Source organism: Anopheles arabiensis, chromosome 3, assembly GCF_016920715.1.
Source record: "Anopheles arabiensis isolate DONGOLA chromosome 3, AaraD3, whole genome shotgun sequence".
Lineage (NCBI taxonomy): Eukaryota > Metazoa > Arthropoda > Insecta > Diptera > Culicidae > Anopheles > Anopheles arabiensis.
The window spans coordinates 46,837,524-46,847,974 of record NC_053518.1 but is presented as its reverse complement, the minus strand read 5'-3'; the positions used below and the strand labels follow the sequence as shown (position 1 = coordinate 46,847,974).

General features: G+C 41.1%; 2 protein-coding genes across 2 annotated transcripts; one reads left to right on the top strand and one right to left on the bottom strand.

The window, feature by feature from the left end:
* Positions 1-416: 416 nt before the first annotated feature.
* On the bottom strand, positions 417-3,543 carry LOC120899902 (protein single-minded-like). Its single transcript, XM_040306235.1, has 8 exons — positions 3,495-3,543; positions 2,746-2,940; positions 2,255-2,658; positions 1,970-2,068; positions 1,686-1,891; positions 1,509-1,615; positions 1,273-1,420; positions 417-1,178 (listed from the first exon to the last, which is right to left on the bottom strand). The coding sequence occupies exons 1-8, from the start codon at positions 3,541-3,543 to the stop codon at positions 626-628; spliced, it is 1,761 nt and encodes a 586-aa protein (XP_040162169.1). The 3' UTR covers positions 417-625.
* A 2,629-nt stretch (positions 3,544-6,172) lies between these two features.
* LOC120903798 (neuronal acetylcholine receptor subunit non-alpha-3-like) lies at positions 6,173-8,344 on the top strand. The gene is made up of 8 exons (XM_040313410.1): positions 6,173-6,355; positions 6,530-6,690; positions 6,781-6,825; positions 6,965-7,074; positions 7,140-7,525; positions 7,586-7,738; positions 7,822-8,015; positions 8,103-8,344. The coding sequence occupies exons 1-8, from the start codon at positions 6,271-6,273 to the stop codon at positions 8,268-8,270; spliced, it is 1,302 nt and encodes a 433-aa protein (XP_040169344.1). The 5' UTR covers positions 6,173-6,270; the 3' UTR covers positions 8,271-8,344.
* Positions 8,345-10,451: the final 2,107 nt, after the last annotated feature.

Sequence of the window (10,451 nt, the reverse complement as noted above, 5' to 3'; positions counted from 1 at the left end):
AGTTTGGCCTTTGAATGTACGCAGTTTGTGATGGTCGTAAGATAAATACGTATTTATCAGTATAATTATATGCAAGTGCAAATCTCTAACTTGCTCTATTTCTTGGAAACTTTCTACGTATCTATCGGAGCTGTTCGGTCATGTCTAGGGCCACGAATTCCGTGAATGTAAGATTGATTATTCCTGACTATTTAAACCATTGGATATACAAGATTATACTAAAATAAAATACCTCCTTCAATTGCACAATAATATACTGATAAAAGATTAACTTTCTGACAAATGTATAGTTAGCACGTAAAAAGCATGTAAAAGTAATTAGGAAAAATAATTTCATGAACCTTCTACATGAATAATTTATTATTTTTAGTACAATCGATTTATTTTAAGATTTTCTTAAAGCAATGCAATAAATGATGTGTTAAAAATATGTTTAAAATTAAAAACACAGTTCGAATAATATTTCTACATTATTTTTACTAAACTGATCAAATGATTCTTACTGATCAGTTCTTCCCAAAATAAAGAAACAGAAGCAGCTGGAAGATCGCACTGGCGTGTGGTAATTTTCATCATCACTGGATTAATATGAATACTCTCGTCGAAATTTCTCTTCTCGTTCCAGCTACGTTGTGTCCGAGCCGCTCGTACTAACAGAGCAGGAGCGCAAAATTAAATCCCGATCCGGGGGATGCGTCTCGTACGTTGAGTACAGCTGCTCGTAAAAGGGATCCAGAAACTCGCCCGAAGTGAAGGACTGTGCGTCCTCGAACGGGTAGCTGAGCTGTGTCTGAGTTGTAAACTGTGACGACTGATCGTAGCACAAATCGTTGGGCAGAAAGGAATCATCATTTCCACTACCGTTCAGCTCAGCAATCGTAGTACTTTCGCTCGATTCGAGCGTATGATGAAACTTGAGGAAATTGTCAATCTCTTTGCAGGACTCAATGCTGGGGGCTAAAGGTTCGGGTGGCAGGTTAAAGGGAAGAGATTCCTCATGGGTACGCTCATGGGACAGCTGCTGATTCCCGTTGAAAGCCTTCGCCGACATACATTCTTCAGATGCAGCTGAATGGTGATGAGTTGTTGGCGTGAAATTAAACATTTCAAAACTCGATCGTAGCGATGATTTAGCGCCCTGACTTTCGTTCAGCTGAAGATTTTGCGCTTCAAAATCACTGAAAGTACACAGTTAAAGTAATTGTTGAGTTAGTTAGCTACAAATATCGTAACTTTTTACGTTTCCAACGCAATAGGAAAAAGGATTCATACCTCAGAACATAGTTGACGCTAACGATACAGTGCGGTCGCGAAGAACGCGTGTTGTGTACAATCGTGGCATGTGATTGCACCCATCGCCATCCTCCTGCTTTGGTGAGAAAGCGATAGTACATGGTAGTGGCTTGACCTTTTTGTAAAACTGCAAAAAAGAAAAGAATGGAAATGTTGTAGGAAATGAACTGCATGCGATGAGTTTACTCCAATTATAAACCCTTTCCAATACTTACGCGTCTGATGGGTTTGCCTTACTTGGATAACGTCCGAGGCGTGGATGTACTGGTATAGCGTATTTTCGATTAGATCCTGGGGCTCGTATCCTGTGAGTTGTGAAACTCTGGCGAGGGAAAAAAAACTATCTAATAACAACCATTCCTTGCTCTCATTGCTTTTCCTACGCTACTCACTTTGCATCCAGATAAATCAGTTTCATATCCAAACTTGCGCGGAACATGAACATGTTTTGTTGCAATTTGACTTCCGTGGCCGCTGATGGAGACAGCGAGTGACCAACGGCCACTAGGCCGAGATTTTGCACACAGCAGTACCCGGGTGTGTTGAGTGATTCGTGGGGAAAGACACGCGCTTTCAAGTAGCCAGAACAGTGAATAACCTACACGAGGAATTAGAGGGAACAGCGTTGCTTTAGCGTTGTTTTTTATGTTCGAATCGACGACTCACAACTCCTTACCTTATAACCGGATGAGGTGAGTCCGGCATTACGTTTTGCCAAAACGCATCGCATTCGCAGGAAGAAGTTGCGCTCCATGTCGACAACGTACGATCGCTGCTGTTGGCTGTAGCTGTGCCGATGGTTCGGTTGATGATGATTCTGCTGGCAATGTATTTGCGTGGATTCGCACTTTACAGCTTGCGGTATAGAAGGCACATAGTACTGGTGGTTCTGTTGCTGCTGCTGCTGCTGATGCTGCTGCTGTTGGCAAGAGGCAAGTGTAACGGGTGCCTCGGAAGAAGCTTCATTGTAACCAGAGTCCGTGGCTGACGACCCAACTTGAAATGTCCCAGTCCAAGGAGTTCCAAGTGAGTTTGGTGAATTCAGGGTCGTAGAACTTGTGGAAAGATTGTGTGTCGCACTGCACGCCAAAGGATGATGTGGTTGCTGTAGCGTTAAAATCGATGCCATTTCTTCCTGATCGTACGTATGAATGTACTCATATATCGAGTTGCCAGTAAGCTCCACCTGGCTGAGCCCAAGATGCACGGATGCTGTTTCGGAGATGTACGTGATCTTTCCGTCGGGCGCAACGACAAAAATGAAACCATCCAGTGTCTGTAGCAGATGTGAACCGAGCTCCTTGATGTTCGCGGCACGGCCATTCGGCTGATGGTTGCGGTCTGTCCCCCATGCTGTCCCTAGTCCTGGGGTAAACAAAAACATAGCTTTCTTCTGTCATAACGTTGCTTTGGTTGATATCATGATCCCTTTCCCACTAGTCGCCCACATACCTTCGGGGAAGATTTGTCGCATTTTCAGGTACGAGGTGGTGAGTCGTATGATTGACGCTTTATCCAGCTGGGATGTGATGGCACTGGGCAGTGGCAACAGTTTGGCAAGCTCCAAAAATTCCACATTTTCTTTCTCTCGCCGCGAACGGGCCGCATTTTTGCTTTTCTCCTTCATGGCACAACGGGCGGACAGACCTGGTGGCAGGGTGGTGAAGAAGAAGGGTCCAATTAAAATGTCGTTTGGATGGAAAATGCAGCGAGACAGATGGTGATGCTTGAGACAGTTGAGACACTACACCTGACTGGATGTGGTTTGGCTAGAACTCGTTACAAATGGCACCGATTAGACAACAATTATTCATTGCATTTAACCACAGTAACAAAGCAAGGCAACGAACAATGGAACCGCGAAGTGAAGCTGCTTTGTTAACGCCAACAGCCCTCCATTTTTCTTGTGAGCTTCCGTCAATTCACACTTCTCGATCGATCCTGCTCTTTGCCGTGCGTGCCGTCCTTTTTTTACCTATTCCCGTCCCAATAACGCTCCGCCGTCGATCGATCGATGCGTCTATTTCTTTCTATTGCTTACCACGTACCTCGCCTATACACCTACGTTTAGCATTCTCTTTCGCTCCCTCTCCCAGCACTTCCCTGTGGTATTCTGTCAAACTAAACGATCCACACCACGCACAGACGTTACGTGCCCATGGCGGGTCTCGTTCAAATTAGAAGGGCCTCCCAAAACTTACCCAATATGTTCTGATTGGCATCCGCGCACGGCTTCCGTAGGACTTTCATCTTGCTTGGCAGCACTCGCCAGACCCGTCCGATGCAGTAAGCGCGTGTTAATGAAGAACGCAAATGCCGCTACCTACACTCTGGCTACGATGCTTCCTGTATGTCCTGATCGCGCCCGCGCGATCGACTGCGGTGGAAGCGTGTGTGTTGGGAAAATACTGCAATCACTGCACCAACCGTATCGTTGCACCTTGCTCGTCCAATAGCTCAACTGTAATTGCATTTTGCGATTGTTTGACGGCGACAACAGGTCACTGGTCTCGGCGTGGCCTGGGATGGGTATTGCAGGTGAAAATGCAACACGATCGGTGTCGGTTGTAAAATATGGGCGGTGCGTACGGTACAGGAGGAAAGGAAAACAGAAAAATAGCGATGGACGAAAAGGAAATGGAAACTGTTTGCCTTCCCACCATGCACACTGTGCACATTTTGGCAGTGCATTTATGGGCGTATTTATGCAAACATGCAAACATAGTTGACTGTACAAATGCATCAGCAATCAAATTGATCGGTGTTGAGAAAGGGCAGTGATCGGATTATAAAATACGTACAACAACTTCCCAGATAAGCCTTCCTTAGGATAGGCTGTTTGATAAAAATCAACGACTAATCTCATGGCAGTACAATAAAACACAAAACTAACGGTACTTGGCTAGTTGTGTCCAAAAGCGTAAGCAGCTTGTCACCATGTGCTCACCATATTTGAAGAGGTATTAACGCACGAACCATACCAAACAACCGCCGGGACAGGTAGTGGCCATCTTATGCCTCGCAGGTTGCCTCCGCCAGGATGCTACTTTGCATAAAAATGTTTGTCTCTACACTGGAACCCATCGGGGAATGTGTGTGACCGAGGCTGAGGAAACGTGAGAATTTGCTGCTCCACAGCACCGAGCCGTTTAGGGAAAATCCTTACCGAAGTTCATTCATTCCCACGCTTATGCCTATCATCAACCGTCATGAACCGGGCCGGTTCCAAATTTCCCACCCTTCGAACGTGCTCGGTATCGGTGCCGTACCTGATTTTATTGCACCGCACTAAAACACTCGTTAGGGCCTTTCCACTCGGTAAACAGTGATAACCTTTGCACGAACAGCAGGAAATTTGGCCACTGCGGTGGCGTTGCAGAATTGGTAACGTTTTTCGGACCTTAATGCACACGCAGTAGTAGATCAGACTATTTGGAAGGGTTTTAGTACATCGTGTAATTTGTATAAGAAGGAACAGATTATTTAGCTAAATGCGTTTCTGGAGGTTAAAGTTATTTAGTTTATATTGAATTGTATTAACAATAAAGATAATATTTCAACAATCACTTATGTTTACACCGTTTATGATCTTGAAAACCCGTATAAATGTTATTAAATGTTTGTGTTGCAATAGGCATAAACTTCTAAATTAATCATACTTGAATGAGCTTATGATTCGCAGTATACAATGTTGCATTACATATGATGTAGACTTAATTGAGGATACACTTTATTATTCATCATACAGCGTACAGATCAGAGCTTTCGAAACATTGTCAACCAAATAATCGATGTTAATCGTCGATCATACAGCTGATTATGGAAATCTAGAAGACATTTACCTTACTATAAACATTGCAGGACATAATGATCAAAGGGTGGGATTCATACTCTCCAGAAATTAGAAATACGTTCCATTAGCATATGGGTTTACAGCTAGTTGTATTCCGTAAATGATCAATTTCTGCTGTTAAGCTACATCACTACTTTAACTCCTAGATTTTAATGATAACATTTTTAATGTTCTAATTTCCCTGATTTCTGGAATGATTGAAACGATCAACATTTGTTGAACCTACTTTAAACGCATTCGTTATTATTTTACAATATTAGTTTTATTGTGGTTCAAATTATTGTTTTTTTTGTTGGTTAGTTTTGTTGTTGTTTATTTTTATAGATACTTTGAGCCAATTAGCCTCATTCGCTTCTTTTTTGGGTGATCTGATTTTCGTTTTTTGGTCTTTATTTCTTTATGTAAATTACTAGCTTCCGAGTGATTATCAAATTACTAGTTTGAAGTGAAGATTATTTTTAGTACTTAATACAACGTATAGAGAACGTATGGATTGTTCTTTATATTTCATAATTTTTGAAGCACATATTTTCATTTTTTTATTTCAAACCAATTTAAAAGCCCTGAAAGATATGATTACTATTGTAATACGTATTCGAAACAGCAACTATTTGTTATGTTATCAAAACATTACAAGATTACAAGATTGCCTAAGCGGTTACATAATTTTGAAGTTCAAAATCTCTTTCTGGAAAAAATGATATGATTATATTCGAAGTTTGATTGATTAAAACTATATAGGTTTCAAATTTTTAGCTGTCATCTTTATGTTCCTGTTCGTTGTACAAAAAAACCTAATAAACACCCTTGCGTATCGTAGCACTTTTAAATTTTACAAAACTTTGTTTATTTTCTTTCGTAATTTTGAGAATGCTCCCTACATTCTTCGAACGTGGTGTTTTGCTTGCCTTTTTGCCTTGGAAAAAGATAACAAACGAAACATCCGGTAGGAGGATTTGCCTTGTTGACGCCTACCGAAACCGCTAATCCTAATCAGCTTGAACGAAAATTCGAGTGCGACCGTCGACAGTGTCAGCCCTGGGTGCGCAAGCCATGTCAGCAGCACAGTCGTCAGTCAGTACCGCACCAACCGGCCGATCAATCGATCATACTCGTTCGCTACGATGTTTGGTCGGTGTCTCACTGGATCCAGGATCGCTTTCCTGCTGGGATGGATAACATTATTGCTAAATCACGTACTACCGGCAGGTATTACACAGCCTACTCTGTGGCATTCTTCGTTGTGCCGTGTACCTTTCACGTGCGTGTTCGTACGTGACATTTTCGCTTACTGCTAGTGTATATCCTACAGTGCTAACGATCAAAGGGTCCGTTGTTTTACTTTGCTCTCTTTCTGGTATGGATACCCTTGGAAACGGGCAGCATCGCTCGAGTGCAACAGCGAAAAGCAATTGGAAAACAGGGAAAATCAGCTTAAAGACACGCTCCTCTGCAAAGGCTATCGTACGAACGTGCGACCAAGAAAGGATCACACCCAGACAGTCAACGTAACCGTGGCCTACTACGTGCTAACGTATGAATTTGTACGCAATAGCTCTTTAGACCTCAAAAATCGCTGTTTGATGCCTTTTTCTTTTTTATACCAAAAATTTCCCATTCTCCCTTTCTTGCAGGAGGAATCGGATAACCTACTGCAGCTGGGCGTGTGGATGGAGCTGGTAAGCAGTAGGCGGTTATCATGATCGTGCACTGTTCAAGATCACGTATTAGCAATTTGCCATCCCTTTTGCATGGTGAATGATTTATAGTTTTGGTAACATTTTTTTTTCATTGCCATGGATTTTCCATTTCCCACAGCAATGGACGGACGAATATCTGCGCTGGAATAGCACCGAATGGAATGGCATAAAAAGGCTGGCGATCGGCTCGGAGGAGATCTGGATGCCCGATTTTCGGCACTTTTCTTCGTACGTGAAGTTTATTTTTGCGAGATATTTTGAATAGCCAATGTTCCGTTTCAATCATTTTGCAGCTACTACAATCCAGAGGATCTAAACGAGTGTGCCAACCCGAAGTGCTCCGTTGCGCCGAACGGTACAGTAGTTTGTTTGCCCGTTTGTGGCATGAACGCTAAATGTGATGCTGACTATTCCCGCTGGCCGTTCGATGTGCACCGGTGCAATTTGTGGTACGGGACGTGGGCTAACTCGATGGACGAGGTCGATGTGCATATATTAGATGTGTGTTTAGGTAGAAATCCAGAATTTAAAAGCCCAAAATGGAATGTCATTTCCCTTGCTACGGGCCGATCAGTCGTGCAAAGTTCCGATAACTATATGTACAACGTACTGAACGTTGAGGTGATGTTAGTGAGGCGAGCCAGCTACGAATATGTGGCCATTGTTGGTCCAATATTGGGTAGGTCCATCGGTCGGTGTTGTAACGCTCGTGCGTATAACTTAGAATTTTTTCTCCCAGTTCTAGCATTGTTCAACGTGTACATCGTGTGGTTACGGTCGATCAGTTTCGAGAGGAAAGTGTTGCTTGGTTTGTCTATTTTCTCTCACTTTAGCTACCTAAAGCAGCTTGAATGGGCTCTTCCCTACAATCGCGATACGCTTCCAGATTGCAGTAAGAGTTTGATATTTATTAACACATCAATAGTCTTCAACGGTCAACCACATTCACATATTATACCACTCGTTGTATTTCAGTGATATTTATGGTGTGTTCAACTGTGTTTACTGTTCTGTTGCTGATCTTTACCCTGCTAAACTGTTGGATTCGTACGCGTCTCAGGCGTGAATCTACGACGGGATCGTTCATTGATCGCATTACAGGATCATTTTCTCAGAGTCGCGTGGCTGAGCTAATACTGGCTGCAGATTATCTTGAGTTGAGTTACAAGGTACGGTGTTTTTCAGCAAACATTTCAGTGTAATTTGGTAGCTATTTAATCAGCTTGCTTAATTATGTTTAACACTTCACAACACAGGTGACACAAGAAGAGAAAGAAAACTTCTGGGCAAGGCTGGGTAAGCTGATCGATCGTGCTTTGGCGATAGTTTGTGTGATTGTTTACATTTTCCTCGTATGGTTGTTCATCCCCTTCAACCATGAGCTGGATGAACTATCTGGTGTGAATTGTGTCATATCTGCATAAAAAATATCTGTCTGTTCATTTGATCGTTGAGAAATAAAAGCAACAGAGGATTTACCACAGGACAATTGCTTTAACATTTCATTTGACACATTTTCATGCGTTTCATTTACTAAAAAAATAAACCTTTGAAAAAATATTAAAAATATGAAGAAAATAGATAGAGTTACTTGTTACTTCTAAATATAAATCAGAAACACATTCAAGCCCAAATTAAAAAAAAATCAAAGTGGCTCACTACTGAGCTAAAGGAACAATAATTGTTTAACAATTTCCAGCCTAGACTAAATATTAAAATCCCATTCAATATAAATTCTTTTTGAGCTTCAATTTTGTTGAAAAGGGAAGACCATCATTTATTGCCTTGATAGTACACTGATGAATATCTGGACAAATATGGACAACGCTTGAGGTCACTATTTAAACATTTTTTTATGAACAAAGAGGGCCAGTAGCCTTTTCAGACTACATCTATGTAATTTCAAATTTCATTTTGTAATAATTTCATATAACTCATGCATATAATATTAAATAGAAACATAGCCGTATCGGATTGTTTATCCGTAAGTGAAGAAATACATAAATTATAGGATTACAAATATCTTGTTAAATATCGTTCTAATCCAACATCTTAACTTTTTTATTCTTCATTATCTCGATTTATTGTTGAACTCACCAAGTAAAACTTAATGAATTTTCTTCGTTGACACTTAAACGCCTATTTAAAATAGAGTGAATATTTCATTTAATTTAAATAAGCACTGCCAAAATTAAAATATCGAAAAGAATAAGCCTGGATGAACAAATAAAAGTTTACCAATAGCACAAGTCATATAGTAAAAATCGAATGCAGCTGTACCATCAATTTATTGAGTCCCTGTGTATTGTTTATTAGCATCACATAAGATAATTTATTAATAAAAAATACATTCATAGGAAGAAACTAGCTTCATTCACTAAATAGAATGAAATAAAAATAATAAAACATAACTCTTTGATGTCAAGGCATAACAGCAAATATGTATTATTTGTGCCTAAATTTGGGCTCTGCCCTATCGATTGTTTTTGATACGCTTTGGTGACTATTCTTGTGAAAATATGACCTGTGGACGGATAAATATCATAAGTGCATTGTTTGATTGTGTCATATGCACACTACCGGTCACTGAACTCCTGCGCCCGAATTCCCAGTCATTATGGATGTGCCTCTGCTGTACCGATTTGCGACTTAATGGAAGACTCTTCCTGATGGATGGATCTTTTCCGTTGAACAACACCAGCAATTCGATACACCTTCACTCTCCTCATGCACTAGATCAAATTGGACCATAGCATCGGCACCATCATTTCACCAGACAGTGATTTCCAGCGTAAACTTTTAAAATTCCTTCGTATTACTAACTGTTGCGACGAGTAGCAAGCGCTCTTAGGCACTCATGAGCTGGGCGCCTCGGAACGTGAGTGTGTTCGGGTTTAGCCAGAGATTGTGAGGGGACTCTCGGATAGGCGGTCAAGCGAGTAGGAACGCGATTAGGAAATAGCGGAATAAAAGTAACCTGTTAGCTGTATAAGTAAACGCGTGTGTTAAGTGTAATATATTACGAACCACCCGAAAACGTAACACTAACCTTTATAAAGAACTCTAACAAAAGCCACATTTGTAACAGACAATAAAATCAACGGATAGATTTAAGTAAACCGCAACAACTGGCTTGCAAAGAAAAATGTTACATTTTAGATTTTTGAATTAATCTACCAATTAAAAGAGGCGAATGAGGCCATTCGGCTCAAAGTCTATAAAAATAAACAAAACAAGCCCCTCCCCTTGGGCGCAGACCTTTGATGGTAGCAAAAGGCGCTGAGAGTTTTCCATCCACCTTCACCTGGCAAGTGACGTTGGTCATAATCATTCTAACTAGTCTTATCAGTTTGGCCGGGATGCTAAAAGAGTTCATAGCGTCATACAGTTTTACCCTGGCTATGCTGTCATATGCGGCTTTGAAGTCAATGTAGAGATGGTATGTTATGTGTCTAATTTCTACAATATCTGCCGCATGGTGAATCTTGCCTCGTTGATATGGCCGGTATGATTTATCAACAAAACATTAATTGTAATAAATATTGTGATAAAAATTTGTTTGTAAGAGGAGGGAAAGTCAGTTTCCAGTTGCCGGAAACCTTAAT